The sequence below is a fragment of the Tenrec ecaudatus genome, chromosome 12, assembly GCF_050624435.1.
Source record: "Tenrec ecaudatus isolate mTenEca1 chromosome 12, mTenEca1.hap1, whole genome shotgun sequence".
Lineage (NCBI taxonomy): Eukaryota > Metazoa > Chordata > Mammalia > Afrosoricida > Tenrecidae > Tenrec > Tenrec ecaudatus.
Window position 1 is genome coordinate 50269628 of NC_134541.1, and position 16991 is coordinate 50286618.

Genomic DNA, 16991 nt, shown 5'->3' on the forward strand with positions numbered 1-16991 from the left:
GTAATTTGAGAAACTGCCATGGCCCTCTTCAAATATCTGAAGGGCACTGGCCGCTATTTTGGGTCTCTGGGTAGCCTCCCAAGAATTCTGGTTTTCAACATATGCACCAATGTTGGAGGTGTATGTAGCCTTCAATTTTGGCCTCTGAACCTCTAATTCTGTTCTTAAATTACACACTGAAGAGCTAACTGACCCGGCCAGGGAGGGATGCTGCAGCCCAGGCTGGGAAAGCATTGTAACCTTGGCAGTGTGGGCCATGGCCCCTCATTCTGCCTTTACCTTGCTGGGTGTCTCTGGGCTAATTGCTATACCTCTCTGTGCTTTGGCCCATCCTAAAATTAAAGACTGGAACTCTGGAGGCCCCTGGAACTGTTATCAGAGCCATTGTTTATCATGGTACTTCTTGGGTGGGTTTGCATGCTCCGCCCAGTGGCTGTGTGGACCATGGGTGGAGCCCTTGACCTCGCTGAGTTTCAGTTTTCTGATCTGTGGAATGGGGAGAGTGGAAGAATTTACTGCCTGGGGTTTGGCAAGACCACACCAATCGTGACAGAAATGCAGAAGGACCCAAAGAGCCAGAAGGCGGTGCTGGAAGGCCTTCAGCAGTGAGGAGGTGGGGCCTGAAGAACAGACTGGTCATTGGACAAACATTTCGTGGGCCACTGCGGCTGAGGCTCTGCTAGGAACTGGGCATGCCTCAATGACTGAGCACGGGAGGTTGAATTCCCAGAGGGCAAGGCCTGGCAAAAGTGGCATCCTATATGATTATATGAGGGCTCTGGGGAAGCCAGGCAAGGAGAGGGAATGAGGACAGGAGGGCAGCTCTCGGCCTGAGAGTACAAAGGTGAGTGCTGTGTGCCTGGAGGCTGAGCCCAGAGGGGAGCAGGTGTGAAGGCTCCGAAGTTGAGGAAGCACCTGTATTCCAGACACTAAAAGGCCCCAGTGGCCAAGGACAAGGAGCCCTGGCAGCAATGGGTGACACGCTGCCAGGTCAGCAGTTGGAAACCACCAGCCCTCTGTGGGAGAAAGACGAGGCTTCCCGCTCCCGTGAAGATGCACAGTCTCGGAACCCCACAGAGACAGTTAGACCCTGTCCTATAGACCAGTGAGTCCGGTTCGAATAGATGGCAGTGAGTTTGGGTTTTTGTGGCAAAGGGCTGTTGAAGGTAGAGAGTAAATAGGTCAGTTCATTCAGAGCCTAGAAGCCACGATTGATTTGATGAGAATTACAGTGAGGAATTGCTGAAACATTTCCAAGCAAAGGAGCCGCTCCTTCAGACTCAGAAAGTTGCACAATGGCAGGGAGGTTCGATGGGAAACCCCCGGACAGCTGGACACCCCATGAGCCTGGCTGGGAGTGGCCTAGGAGAGCAGTGGGAAGCTCCCCAGGGAAGGCTGTGACTCACCTGCCTGCTGCCTGTTTGCTTGGAACCTGGTGCTTAGTGTGGCCCAGCAGCTCACCTGAGAGGGGGAGAGTCCCATCAGGAAGCACATGCGGCTTGCCCAGCCTGAAGCACATCTTCACGAGGAGAGGAAATTGTGGCCCAGAGAGAAAACTATGTGCCCTAGGCAGTACCGCTGGGTGGTCAGAGACTAAAGATGAAAGAATGGTTCCACTTTTAATTAGAGGCTCATGCTGCAGGCTGAAGATCGCCAGTTATATGACACTTTCCCAGTGATTTCAGGGCTGTGTGCTGGTGAAAATAAGGTAGGCAACAGTCTCCAAAAAATAAAATAAAATGATTAAAAAAATACACTTCCTCATGTTGTGGTGACCCCAACCATAAAATTATTTCCGTTGCTACTTCATAACTGTAATTTTTTTTACTACTGTTATGAATCGGGCAAACCCTGTGAAAGGGTCATTCAACCCCCAATGGGGTCGCTACCCACAGGTTGAGAACTGCTGCTATAGACTAACACACCCCCACAAAATAATGAGGTGCACAAGCCGTGGATTATGAGATCAAACACTATGTTGGAATAAAGACCAATCAGGATGCAAGAATAGGGGCCAATGGGCAGGATGGGGCTGAGGTGAGCCAGTAAGTTCCCATTACCCAGTCCCCTTGAAACCTAATGTACTGCCCCTACACTGGGGTCTTCTTCAAATCTCGAGAGGCCCTGCTTCATCATTGAAGTGAACTGTGATTATGAAATCTTTACTCCACTTTCTGTCCTACTGAAGGGTTTCATCTTTCTGCCTTACATGGGTGGCTCCCTCTATTGCTGTGACAACTGCTCTGAGAGGGACATGTCAGCACCTCTTGTGAGAAACACGATGGGCACTCCGATACCATCTCAGTTCCTCTCTGTAACTGGTGGGTCAGTGTAGCCGCTCCGACCTGGACGGTACCCCATGGGTCTCCAAAGAGAGAACTGGGGCAGTCAGTCTTATCTCATCTGAGGTTACCGGTGGATAATCACAAGTGTTTACCAATGAATATTCAAGAAATCCAATCTGTACCTACCTTAGCAAGAGAGAGGTTTTATTAGTTGATTTTGAAAAAATCAGCCACTCAAGCCTCAGATGACAAAATAGGCTGGCTCGCCCAACAATGGTTTCATGAGCATTCTATGTTCCCTAGTTGGCAAGACCTTCCCCAGGTTCGTCACTGGCTGAGTACTATGCGATTATCCATCTTCCCGGGGCATCGCCTACTTCCTTAGTGTAAGATTTGTACCTCTGGGAGAGATTCCTTTCGCTGGCCCTCCCTTGATTCACACGGTGCCATTCCACACATTAGCTATGAGCCTGTCCTCTGGCTACTTAGTGACTTCTTAGCCTTTTGTTCCCCGAATTACTGAAGACAGACAAGTTTGGGATTCATTTCTCACTCTCTGATAATTAACATTATCTCACTGTAAATGTTAATGGGTGACTAGGATTAGTGAGTATTTTTCATAAGTCTTTGGTGAACTGTCTGTTCATGTCCCTTTCCCACTTTTAAACTGGGTAATTTTTTTTCTTGAGATGTTGCGGTTTTCTATAGATTTTAGAGTTTAGTCCCTTGTCTGTTCTCTCATTGTCAAAGCCTTTGAATACTCAGTGAGTTCTCTTTTTACTCTTTAGACAAAGTCTTTTGATGCATATAGGCCTCTCATTTTTCATAGGCCTATTGTCCTTTGCAGATGTCCCTGACCTCCTGCTCCTGTTTTAGGGGTACTAAAGAGAACCCAATCTCAAATGTAATTTAAGGAGAATGTGCATGCAGGCATAGAAGAGACAAAGACACTCTTTCGGAGACGCTGTATGGAGGCATTCAAAATGATTCAGCATCTGACCTACCAGCGTAGGCTGTCCTACAATACAGCATCTAACAAAACTAGCTGTCCCGAACCCCTGGTAACAGAATCGTTTACCTGTATACAAAGAAGATTGGGAAAGCACCAAAATCTTCATGTGGCGTGTGCCCGGGCCAACTTCAAAGTTCTCATGAGGTTGTCCAAAACCAAAAAACACGTCAGCAGGGCTTATGGTGGGTCCATGTGCGCTACAGGTGTCCCAGAGAGTATCAAGCGTGCTGTCCTTACTGAGGAGCAGAACATCGTTGTGAAAGTGTTAAAGGCACAAGCACAGAGTCAGAAAGCTAAATAAATACAAATGAAGCTTGTTTGAATAATAAAAAGAGAGAGAGAGAAGGACAACACAGACACAGCATCTGGATGAGGGAGGTACTTTCCAATGCATTTTTCCTTGGACCAAGATTAGCTACATCCTTGATTAATGATCAAAAGACCCTTCCAGACTGGCTGGAGCTGGAGATTTTGGGGACCCATTCTTCCAAGTTTTTATAAGAACTAGGTCTCCAGGAAGACCCGAGGGGGCAGCTTTTCCTTGCTCCTTGGGCCTGGGCAAGCCCATATTGACAGAATGCTTCTTGGCATTTGGCTACTCTTATGGCATATTCCTGTATTATGGACATGTTGGCATCTACACCTGGCTCTGTTACAAGGAAAGTACACCCATATTGAACTTCAGAGGGGCATAAACACATAGGGTGCGGGGGTGGTGGTGGTGGTGGAATTCTGAGATATAACAGAGCTACTGTCAATGCATCTTTCCAGTTCATCTGAGTGTCTTGTATCAATTTCCTGAGAGTTAGTTTTAAGTGTTGATTAATTTTCTCTACTTGCCCTGAGGATTGTGGTCTCCAAGCTCAGTGGAGACAATAAACTATACCTAAGTGTCTAGCTACTGCTTGGAGGCTGATGGAGGAGTTTAGGAGAGAGTAAACAGCCCCAGCTAGGAAAAAAAATTCACTGGCCTACCAGCCACATCCGTGCACAACCAGGGTCCCAGACCAGTAACTGCAATCTCTAGCTGCTGGGCCACCAGGCTTGCAGACACACCAGCAGACCACACCCCTCTTGGTGTTCCCCATAAGACAGCGCGCCACCCCATGGCCAGTTCGCTTACAACAATTGCATGGCCTCATGGAAGCCTATTTCTTTTAGGGCATTTCTTTGCCCAGTGACCCAAAGGCAGGGACACATGGCACTTTGTACCCTGTGCAGGGGTCTTTGAAACCTGGGATGGTGCTGATTAGCTATGACGGCCAGTACCTGCTTATGCCTGGTATCTTTCTGCTTCTCCTTCTCCCGAGCCTCTCGCTCCGTCTCTATTGTAAAAGGTAGCACTGGGAATAGTAACCGTCTGGTCTAGAGTAGCTCCTCTAGGCCCTTGCACTAACTTTCGGAGCTTCTTCCGAATGTCTGATGTAGCCTGTGTGAGAAATTTGTCTTTTAGTCTGATCTGCCTTTCATATGAGTCAAATCTACCATGGTTGCTTATTCGGTGCTTCCCTCGGCTGTTTCAAGTTTACAGGACGTTATTAGGTTCCTCGCTAGTAGCGGTTACTTTAGTATAACTGATGGCCCTTTCCTGCCGACTTTCGTCCAGCTTTGACACACATTTCCTTGCCCAGGTGTCAGTGGAATCATGACACTCCCACGTGGGGTCTGTTGGGGACCCAGCTATTTCTCCTACTGTATAGTTATCATTCACCACATGCAAATCATTTGTAAATTTCTTAGCTTCCTTTAATACTCGCTCTTTCTCAAAATCTGTCATAGTTGTGTCCTAGAATTATCATTACATCCTTCCAGGCCAGGTCCTAGCCAGGGTGAGGTGCTGAAAGTCATCTATGTACTGTTCTGGATTCTCTGAGTAGCTGCCTAGGTCACTTTTAATGTGCTTGAGTTCAATTAGGGTGAAAGGCTAATGAATCATTTGAGAACCAAATTCCCCAGTTGACTCTACCAAAAGTAGCACTTTGAAGGGGTCTTCTTCCTTCTCAGGTTCTGTAGGCTCCGTATCAGAAGGCAGTGTGTTTGGGCTAGCAACCGAGGGGCTATCCGCTTCAGACATTGGGCCCTTTATAGGGTCTATGGTACATTTGGAACAAAGGTTTTGACTGTCTCTCAAGAGGGGAAATGCCTGGACAAAAGGAATTTAAGGCCACTTTCCCAGCCCTTTTCAGAAAAAGCTCTAACCGTATTAAAGAGAGGAGAGTGTGCTATGCCGGGGCCAGGATCTCCCATCACCTAGATTGTATTGGGGCTAGATTGAGTTGCAGAAGAACAAGGAAACAAGACACAATTCCAAAACAAACAGATCGTTGTGATTTTAGCTTTTTCTAAATTGGTTAGACAAAGGCTGTGCTCTGGTGAAAGCCCCTAGGGCGCAAAGCGTCTACAGTGCTGACAAGCAATGGGACAGGTGATTGTGCAGCAAGGTGCTTCAGTGGGAGTCCTAGCCCCTAACACCCCTGCCTTGGCGGGTGGAGTCTGGAACCTGCTAAGGTGCAGGACCTCCACCCACCCTGGCAAGGTGCCCTCGCTCGCGGAAGGAAGCAAGGAAACACCCAGCGGACGCCAGAGTGTGGGGGACCTAGTTCTCACATCCCTGGGCCTTTCTGAGGTTGGCGGTGCTCGGCTTTCGATTGCTCTGGGCTGGCGGCTGGCGCCGCGTAGACGGGAAGGGCTCTGCGCTCGAAGGGTCGCGCCTGGCCAGCAGGCTGGAGCTGGAAGTTTCGCCGGCTTCCCGGACGCCCAGAGCCGTGAGCCGTGGCGGCTGGCCGGGGGATGTCTAGGGGCTCGAAGGCGGTGCTGGGCCTGTCCGTGCTGCTGACGGCGGCCACCGTGGCTGGCGTGCATCTGAAGCAGCGGGACGACCAGCAGGTCGGTGTCGCGCGCCGCCTCGTTTGGGGCCTTGCGTGCCGGCGGCGGCGGCCTAGAGCTCCTTCCCAGCGTCTCTGAGCGATTCTTGGGCTCCCCCTCGGGCCCGTGCCCGTCGGCCTGACGCTCCCGCCTCGGTTGGCGCGGCTCTTCCTCTGTTCTCGGTGCAGTGTCCCGTCTGCCCCCTGGAAAGCCCAGGGTGCCACCGCGCGGCCTGCGCCTGCATTTCCGGCCCTCGGGGCACTGGGGGCTAGCTCCGGGGCGCAGGCTCCCGGGCCGCGGTCCTGACTGCAAACTAGCCCACCTGCGGGCGGAGGCGGGGGCGGGAGGCTACCTAGGCGTGCGTTCCCAAATCCCGAGCCCCTTCGCTCTCAGGTTCAAGCTTGAGGCTAAACTAAAGCTGATGTGTTTTTGTGCTGTTTGTGATTCTATCCCGAGATAAGGGCAGTTTTCCTGCATCCACCCATAACCTATTTGTTGGGGAAAAGGATATTGCTAGGAAAACGCGATTCTAGGCACAATAGAGATATTCTTTTTGATGCTTCTGTCTGCAAAAATCCGTGACTTGCTGATCATTGGACTGGCCGTCCATTCCATTTCTGTTTTTATTATTCTGTTTCTTTCACTTAATGTTTTCTTTCATATTCAAGTTGCCACAAATACTGCTAGGCTTTATGGCAATTCAATAAGGAATCATAACTACCTCAAACGTCTACATGATTCGCAGCAGTGCTGAAATTTGAGTGTGAGAGCCCGAGTCTAGGTCATTGCCAAACTTTCAGAGAACAGCTTGGCAGGTATTGAGCTTGAACCTATTTTGCCAACGAAGGAAGTAATGAAATGGGTGGATCATGTTTAGAGTCTTCGCTAGAGTTGTGTGCTGTGTTCGCAGAGGTGAAGCAGATTGTGGCCAGGCCCTGCTGCTGGGGGTGGGGATTCTAGCAAGCCCCACCCGAGCAGCTTGTACCGCCCCCGAAATACGCGCACCACTGCAAAAGTTTTATTTAAGCATAGAGACATTTCACAACTGTCTCCCCTTCTTGAGGTGAGAAGCCTCCATAAGCATAAATAATGTACACCTTTACAACAGGTGGTTCCCCGGGAGTTTAAAAAGGATGGTATTTGAAAAATGCTTGTTTTTAAAGGTCTTTTCAAGGGGGTGTTGATAGCAGTTCTGCAGGTGGTCAAGTAACTTTCTAATTAGTTCCCTCAAGCTGACCTTAGGTCCCCTACATATTTTCTTTGTCTCAGGCACTGCTCAATGTGAGGATGCTCACCAGCCGAGGGTCTGAGGGTCTGGCCTCAAGGACAGGGAAGAGCCATGGGGAGATGGAATTCAACTTGGGAAAGTGAGGATAGACTTGGATGGAGTACACTTCAGGGGACTTGGAAGGAAAGGTAGTGAGTGAGCCTGAGAACTATGAGCTGGAGCAGAGGAGGGTGCAGGCATGTCAGATGTAGTTCTGACGTCATGAAGCCAGCATTTTCAGAGTATGAGGAAGGATGGGTTCGAGCTTGGTTCTGGCCACCCATCAGCTGTTCCTGGAACTTTGTGCAATCTAAGTCTTGGGATTACCTCAAACCTAAATGCTTGTTTGAGTATTAAAGAAATTTCAAAGGTCAGGAATGTTGAAATAGCAAGTGTTTGTTTTAAGTTGTTTAAGCTGTTGTGTTTGTTATTAGTGATGACTCGATTAATTGATGTTTTGAAAAGGCAGTCTTTGGTGCCATGTCCATGTTCTGGAATTTTCAACCTGCCTTTTCAGTGCTGGTAGAGATGACTAACATGGATGGGATTTTATCCGCGCCCCTCCCAGCACCCTGTCTCCCTGCTAAGTGGATTGACAATGTAAAGCTAGTGTTCACTTCCCTCTTCGCATACCAGAGGAAGCCAGGTTCTTTACTTTCTTGCATCCTTACAGCATGTTCAAGTTTTAGTGGTTATTTTTTTCTATTGATATTTACTAGCTTGGAAAATTGCTAAGAGGAAAAGTAGTTCACAGTCACTGTAGTTAAGTTTGTAAAGCAGTATCAATTAAACTTTAATTAAAAGAATTCAACATAGTGTCCGATTTTTTTCTTTATTCCTATTTCCTGTACTATATGTTTAGTTATTTTTTGAAATAAGGTAGAAAACAATTTCACTAGTAACAGCACATTACCAAATTTATTTGATTCGTTTTTTAAAAATTATATTTTACATTTGTGTAGAAAATTACAATTGAGTCCTTAGTATTTGTCATTTGAGAGTTTTAAGTTTATTTGGGTAACATTTCATTTGGATTAAAAAAGTGTAATAATGGTTCAGGGGTTCAGGATGTTACTGAAATCTTTTTATTTTTTACATTTCTAGAGACTTCGTGATGGAGTGATCAGAGATATTGAGAGACAAAATCGGAAAAGAGAAAATATCCGACTTTTGGGAGAACAGATTATTTTGACTGAGCAACTTGAAGCTGAAAGAGAAATGATATTTAAAAAAGGATCTCAGAAAACATGACTTGAATATGAAATGTTGATGGGACAGACATTGCTAAGTGTGTGTTTTGTCCAGATGGCGAATAGTTTAATGGCATCTTCAATGTTTTTTTGGTCGCTATCCATTTAAACTTGATTAAATAAAGAACAATGGATGCTATATTTTAAATTAACCGATTTAAATGTCTTTCATGTCTGTTCTACTAAAGAGTTTCTGACTGTAAGATCCTGGTAGTAGCACATTTAAACTCAGTGTCCAGAACTCAAAGCTACGTCTGCACGGGTGAGACGGGATGGATAGTAACATCCACCTGGGTAGTTTGATAAGTCGGCACGATGATGAAGCTACAAGAACATCTACATCTGAAGGGCTGGAGGAGGGGGAAGTGGAGGGGGAGACGCTCCTGATTGTCGAGTCAGAGGACCAGGCATCAGTAGACTTATCTCATGATCAGAGTGGGGATTCCCTCAACAGCGACGAAGGAGACGGGTCCTGGATGGAGGAACAGCTGTCTTTCTTCTGTGACAAGTGCCAAAAGTGGATTCCAGGCAGTAAGAAACCTGAAGTTTTATTTTGCCAACCTATGAAACAAATAAATATAAATTAGTTGTAAATAAAAGGATAATTATTTCGTTGACCAGCCATAAATTTATATAAAACATAGACATTTTTATTAAATGAAAATTACAGCCTGTTTCACATTGTTAAATTAGGGCCCTTGATGGCAATTTAATAAAAATTAGGAAGTTGGAAATTCTGTGTTCCTAAAGAACACTTTTTTTAGAGGATCATATGAAATTGGAGTCAAATTTGCATAGAAGCCATAAAAATTCAAATTCATAAAAACTGCTCTGTTGCTATTTCACCTGAATGGAGAGTTATTGTTACTGTGTGCTGAAGTGCGAAGTCAGAGTGAGCAGATGCAGGTGCTGTGTGCCTGTTCTTTATAACCAGTCTTACTCTTTCTAGTCTTGATCTGCTAACAATAGAGAACCAAACACACATTGACCTGATTGCTCTGCCTTAAGTTACTGTTGCTATCTAGATCCAGTTATGATGTGCCGCTGTCTAGGTAAACCTTTTTGTTTTTCTCCTAGGTCAGCTGAGGGAACAGATCAGTTACCTGAAGGGTGATAACTTTTTTAGATTTACTTGTTGTAATTGTTCCGAAGATGGCAAAGAGCAATATGAAAGACTGAAGCTAACATGGCAGCAAGTAAGTGAAAGCTCTGTTTTACAATTCATGTGGTGGTTCCCAAAGGAATCCCCCCCCCCCAGTTTCTAGTCACAAAGGAAAAGCTCCAGTCCATCTTTTAATTTTTTTTGAAAAATTCTTGACATTACAGAACTAAACTGAAATGTATTAATATTTCACTCTTACAAATCAATGACACAGGAAAAAAATTCATGAGCCAAAAAAAACCCAGGAGAAGCTTATAAAACTAAATATGGATTTCAGCATTAACAGCTGAACAGAGAAAGGAATTAAAATGCTTTAATGAAAAAAAAATCACGAGTGGATGATAAAGTGTAGAAACTGAAAATTTACAAACTATTTAAAACCTGGAATCACTGACTGTTCAGAAACTACACAGATGGATCCTGGGTGGTGGTGAACAGCAGAAAGGGGTGATGGATGAATCTGCATGGTTGTAGCTGCTCCCCATGCCACCTGTCTCCGAGGAAAGCTTGACATTGATTAGCTATTGAGCCAGACTAATGCAGCAGATCCAGTGATGGTAACCTGCTTATCAGTAGATACTTCTACCGGGTTTGCAGTTTTGATCTGCGCCCCAGACATCTGACGGATCTCATTGATTTTGACGCCTTGACGCCCAATTATGCAGCAAATGGTGAGTTCATGAGAAGTAGTGTGAGCAGACACATCAAAACCTGCCCAATAGCCTTTCTCCTCCGGAGAACTGGATTCAATGCCACTGAATCTGGTGTTGCCGTGCGTCATAGGGAAATGAGACTGTTACATTCCCAGCTGGTGCAGCGTGGTCAGATCTGGCTGTGGAATGGCATACTGTCCTTGAATGGTATAGGCCTCTAGAGGTGGTTCCTCCAGGTCAGGGTTGAGGCACATGGACGGGGTGGTTTGGGGAAAGCTCACACTGTCGTTGCCTGTGCTTTACCTGTCCTGACCACATGCCAAGATGACTGGAGACCTGGACGGGATGGCCATGCCCTGCGGGGGGGACTGAGAGTCTCCAACATGACCATGCAGATCTGTTTGACACACTCAATGATGGATTGCAGAATGCCAGCAATAGTGATGGCCCGCGCGGTTGAGCTGGGAAGCATATCTCCAGCCACCTGGACCTGAGCCCCTGTACCCCTCTAGAATTTCTCTGATTTTGCAACCACCTTTCCCAATGAGAGAGCCACACTGACTCGCAGGGACCACCAGCCTCAGGGTGACTGGGGCCTACTCGCAGCTGTGCTGTGTGTCACAGAGCTGCTGCTGTCTCCTCCAGCTTGTCATGGCCATAGCAAGGGCTCTAAAGATCGCATTAGTGGGTCCAGCCAAAGTGATAATTCTCTCAGGACAATTTCCTTCTGAGATGTTGATACGTGCACCACTCTGTTCCCGCATCTTCTTAACCGATTCTCCTTTCTTTCCCATGATATTGCCAACTTCCTTTCCATGCATAAGTAGCCGGATGGTGAGAGTGACATTTAATTCACCTTCAATCACACCGGTATCCATGTCGAGCAGTGTTCTGGGGAGCTGGACTTTGAGTGGTCAAGTCTTTGGTCACTGGTGGGGGTGAAAGCCAAAAACTGCAGGCACTAGGCGACTGAGGGGGAAAGGGGAAGAGGGTGGGAAGGGGAAGGGTGGGAGCCCAGGGCCCAAAGTTGTTTTGAGAGATGTTATACCAAATTCAATGTCATCAAGTTGATTCCAATTTATAGTGACCCTTAGGGTAGGATAGAACTGCCCCTGTGAGTTTCTGAGATATTGTTGGTAACATTTATTTATTTTAACAGTTTTATTGGCATATAATTCACATATCATTACAATCATCACTACAATATTAGAACAATTGCTTTTTTTCTTGTACTCACTGTTATGAGCTCCCCATTTTCCTCCAACCTCAGCCATACTCCCAAGGAACTATTAATCCAGGTCCTGTCTCTACAGATAGACTTACCCTGAATTTCACATATAGAAAAACCTACCCCAAAAAACCAAGCCTCCTACAACAACAAAGTAAAAGAGGAAAACCTCAATTGAAAACAAAACTTAGCAGGAAATATTAAAAACTAGCAAATTTAAAATGGGTCAAAGGGGGGAGATTAAGTAATAAGGTAAAATTTATTAAGATAAGTTCTAACCTAACTGTATCTGTAACAATCTGCTTTCCGGTGGACTCTTCTTGATAGCAAGGCTGATTCCATCCCTGGTCTGTGCTCAGGGATTCACCAGAGGCTTCATCCAGATGTATTTTCCTTTCCCTTTTTTTTCTTTTAAGCTGAAACAACTTTAAAATGGGCCAAAAGGGAGAGCAAGTTATAAGATGTTGCATTTTAACCTCACTACATCTTCTGATTGACTTTACGGTGCTCTCTGTCCGACAGCAAGGCTGTTTATATCCAGAGTCACTGGAAGTTTAATCCATGCGTAGAGCCTGCAAATGGATTGTGGGCTTCTATCATCATCCACAGCCTTCTGCAAGCTGGGAGTTCACAATTTAAGCTTTGATACCATTCCTTCCTTTGAATTTGAATTTTATTATTTACAGTCCTTGGATACCCTGGCTGGCGTGCTTCTTCCATGTGGACTTAATTGAGCCTTACTTAAACGGTTTCTTGTTTTAAGAGAAGCCTTTAAGACCCCAGATGCAATTCTTTCTTTTTTTCCCTCTCATTTACTTTTTTTTTTAATAGTAGGAATTTAATACATGTAACATATTCCAATTTTTTTCAATCACGTAAAGTAGAATTGTAGTTGTTACCACAATCGGCTTCCAACCATTCTTTTTCTGAATGGACTCCTTGACATCATCTTATTCTTTGTAAGACCAGAGGTACCATCTGGTTTGTTCACCACACTTTGCTCATATCTTCAGTGATCACATCATGAGGGCATGCATCAAGCAGGACCATGTCATAAGAGCTAATGGTTCTTAGACTGGGCCTAGAATTAAGTGCAAGTCCCAAATCCATCCATATACCTATGGTTTATATATGGCTCTGGTTAACTTTAGAGACATAATTATCATTTTATGATAGAGAGCATTAGCAATCATCCCCCCAGGGCATAAGGTAATTCTTTTGATGGTGTCATTAATTTAGCCAATGGTAAAGAATTTTAAAACACTGTTGAAGAAAGGAAATTATACAAGTATAGGCCAGCGATGAACCACAGTATATAAATAGTTGACTTGTATTGATTAAATTCTGAAGGGACTGGACACTATTAATACATACAATGGGGGTTGGTGATAAGGCAAAACTTTCAATAAAATTCATCACAAAGACAGAACCATGCCTGCAAGATGCTATAATAAAGCAAAGAGGGCATTAAAATACTAAGTATATGGTGGTCCCAGGTCACCATTCATTGGGCACCGTCAAGGCAAGAGATGCAGATCAAAGGCTAATGCCCACCAGTTCTAGAACCTTGGAATGGCAGTCGTCTGCTTCTTTTATCACTGTGGAGTTTCAGCCTTAAGTCCAAGGGCTGCAAGTGAGTTTGAGGTAAAATCCAGTTTACTTAGTGGTGTTTCCATACTGTGTCCTGGTGTGGCCTATAAAGGATGTACACCTCAAAAGGACAGAGTCCAAAGTCCCAGTCTCAGACAGTCTCACGTTACAGGAGTAAAAAGCCCCATCTATCTCCAGCAGAGCGCATAGTGGTCTCGGACTGTGACCTTGTGCTTAGCAGCCAAACCTGTAACGCACTACCCCTCAAGATTAGATTGTGTCCCCCCCAAATATATGTGTTGAATTTCTGACTATTGTACCTATGAATGTGATACTTTTGCATCTGTTGTCTTAGGTCATATCAGTGTAGGATGGATCCTCAACTTAATCATTTTAATTTTAAAAAGAATAAAACAGACAGTGCCAAGAGGAAGACAGACAACAGAGACCGGTGTGCCTACAACTCCAGGAACACCATACAAGGTTGGCAGGTTCTAGGATGTGAGGTAGACCAAGAAGGACCTCCCCCTAGAGTTAGGCCCTCAGTTCTGACTTCTGGCCTCCAGAATTGTGAGAGGGAGCCCTGGTAATGTAGTGGTTCCATGTTGGGCTGCACTCTACAAGGTCCACAGTTCAAAAGCACCAGCTGCTCTGAGAGAAAGAGGGGGCTTTCTAATCCTGTAAAACAGTTACCATCTCAGGAACTGTAAAACAGTTCTACCCCGCCCTGGAGGGTTGCTGTGAATTGGCGTTGACTTGATGGCAGGGAGTTTGATTTTGGGTTTTTTGAGTCATCTGTTTGTGGCATTTTGGTTATGGCAGCTCTAGTTAACTAAGAAAAGGAATAGCTTTTAATTTCACTGTAAGAATTGTATAGCGGGGGATGGACAACAAAAAAGTGGGTGAAGGGATATGTCGGGCAATGTAAGATATGACAAAATAATAATTTATAAATTATCAAGGGTTCATGAGGGGGGAGTGGGGAGGGAGGGGGTAAAGGAGGAGCTGATGCCAGGGGCTTAAGTGGAGAGCAAATCTTTTGAGAATGATGAGGGCAACGAATGTACAATATCTTTTACACAATTGATGTATGTATGATTGTGGTAAGAGTTGTATGAGCCCCAATAAAATGATTTTTTTAAAAAGAATTGTATAACAAATGTATGGATAAAAGGGTTCTGAGTACTTTCTACTGACTTTGTGAACTAGGCTTGAGATTCTTAAAAGTCTCACAAAATCACATTTATATGTAATTCTAAGCTGATTTCATAGAAAATAAGTTTGCATCTTTATGGCAGCCATTTTTAGAACTAAAAGTACTTCTAAAAACTGTGTGATGTGGATAATTTCAAAAAGCAGCATAACCCAGGCTCTCTACATTTGAAACCACATTTTGGAATATTTCTTGTTTGATGAATACTTACATCTAATTTTACAGTCTTTTAATCCTGGTCACTGGATTGTATTACTATTATTTTAGTTTTTATATTAATATATATATATACCCACACTAATCACACATTCACACACCTAGTTGTTACATTTGAGAAGTAATAAAGTATCCATTACTCAGTTCTTGTGTTCATTGAAGAAATACTGAGGGCCAGACCCCGGTGGCATAGTGGGTTATACGTAAGGCCAGTAGTTTGAAACTACCAGCTGCTCTGAAGGAGAAAGATCAGGCTTTCTACTCCCATAGAAGAAGTTATAATCTTAGAAACCTACTGAGGCAATTCTCCTCCACCCCATGAGTTGTTATTGGGTTGTTCTGAGTTGCTGTTGACTCGGTGGTGGTTAGTGTTTGAGTGTCATGAATGAGGTACTCTGGTAGGCCTGGAAGCTACTGTGGTGAACAAGACAACTCTCCACCTGCCTTCAGGAAGCTGGCCTTGTAGACATTTATGTTATATAACAAATATGAGTAAGATAATTATCATAGAACTTAATGCTATACAGAATTTAGAATGTATCATTTTAGCTGTGTATAGTGTTTCTAGTTGCTTTAGCAACCTTAGAGTGTGGTCTTAATTATCAGAGCTGTTTAAACACACATCCTAATGAAATCTCAATAGTGAGTTGAGGGAGTCTTTTTACTTGCCTGGAAAAAAAGGAAATTGAAAGTAAAGGGCAGTTTGTATTGGGGGTATGAACATTGCAGTCTCATGAATATTGTAATCAAGATATTTTTCTTAAAATATACATGGGATAGCATTGTGTAGGCAAAGTCAGATTAGTAATAGATTATTCTGATGTATGTGTATCCCTGGATAGTTAATGTGCTTGACTACTGGCTGAAAGCCTAACAAGAAATGCCTGGCCACCTACTTGTGAAAAATCAGCCACTCATTACACTGACACACATGGAATCTCAGTGGGTTTTTTTTTTAATTTTAACAATTTATTAGGGGCTCATACAATTCTTATCACAGTTCATACATATACATACATCAATTGTATAAAGCACATCTGTACAGTCTTTGCCCTAATCATTTTTTTCTCCTCTTTTCTTTTTTTACATTTTATTAGGGACTCATACAACTCTTATCACAATCCATACATATACATACATCAATTGTATAAAGCACATCCATACATTCCCTGCCCCAATCATTCTCAAGGCATTTGCTCTCCACTTAAGCCCCTTGCATCAGGTCCTCTTTTTTTTTTCCCCTCCCTCCCCTTTCCCCACTCCCTCATGTGCCCTTGGTAATTTATACCTCGTTATTTTCTCAGTGGGTTTTATGCACGTACAGGCATATCTGAATTTGGCCTGCAAGTTGTTTCAGGTAAAAGCTGTGAAAAGGAAGAGCAACAACTGTTGGTAATTTGCTATTTTCAAGAATGTGAATTTCCTCCAGACGTTCTTTTAAATTAAAGGCTGACTTGATTATATGGCTCAATATGCATATTTAACTAGACTGGCATCTCTTGAAAATTTTGTTGGTTTTTTTTCTCATCACCACAGGGTGATTTTATTAATTATAATAATCACCATCGGTGCCTCCTGTTGCTGGCAGACATGGTCTCTTCCCCACATCCTCCTCTGTAGAGCCGTCCTCCAGTTGGTGAGGGTTTCTGGCCTGGAGTCCGCCTGAAGTTCTTGCTTTGGGTCTCGATTCCGTTTCCTCTGTTTAACCCTCTTTCCCAGCTGGTGGTCTTACAACTCTTTTATGCTTTCTTGGAGGAGCATTTCAGCGTGCACATACTGCAAGAGGTGATTTTACTCTCCGCGATGATTTCCAAAGCGTGCATTGAGTACACTTCTCCATTCTCTCATGCTTCCTGGTGAATAGTTGTTCATTGCTGATGTTTTGTGGCCCGAGTTCGTGATTGGCTGCTCCCATGTGTTGTGTGCTGCTCCCAGTTCGTGGTTGGCTGCTCCAAGTGTCTGGGTAGATGATGTCAGTTCGTGATTGGCTGCTCCAATGTCCAATGGGTGGAGGCTGAGTTCGTGATTGGCTGCTGTTCCCAGTTAGTGATTGGCTGCTGTGAGTTTGTTGCTTGTTCCAAGTTCGAGATTGCCTGCTGCAAGTTCATTGTTTGCCGTTTCCAGTTCGTGATTGACTGCTACGAGTTCTTTGTTTCCTGCTTCTTGGTTGGCTGCTGTGATCGAAAGTTATGTTTTTACTTTCCAAAGATATGTACATCTTAAATCAGACTCATCAGATTTTTTTTTAAG

General features: G+C 44.5%; 2 protein-coding genes and 1 pseudogene across 2 annotated transcripts in view; 2 read left to right on the forward strand and 1 right to left on the reverse strand.

Moving 5' to 3' along the window:
• The first annotated feature begins 5997 nt into the window (after positions 1 to 5997).
• On the forward strand, positions 5998 to 8680 carry PET117 (PET117 cytochrome c oxidase chaperone). Its single transcript, XM_075564029.1, has 2 exons — positions 5998 to 6183; positions 8534 to 8680. Exons 1-2 carry the CDS (start codon positions 6088 to 6090, stop codon positions 8678 to 8680), a joined length of 243 nt encoding a protein of 80 aa, XP_075420144.1. The 5' UTR covers positions 5998 to 6087.
• Positions 8681 to 8951: 271 nt separating this feature from the next.
• The window catches only part of KAT14 (lysine acetyltransferase 14), a 45567-nt gene continuing 37527 nt past the window's right edge, over positions 8952 to 16991 (forward strand). The window contains exons 1-2 of the mRNA XM_075564028.1: positions 8952 to 9210; positions 9757 to 9875. Coding sequence (XP_075420143.1) covers positions 8952 to 9210; positions 9757 to 9875 — 378 coding nt within the window. The remainder of the gene's footprint in view (positions 9211 to 9756; positions 9876 to 16991) is intronic.
• On the reverse strand, positions 10145 to 11495 carry LOC142422467 (poly(rC)-binding protein 2 pseudogene; annotated as a pseudogene).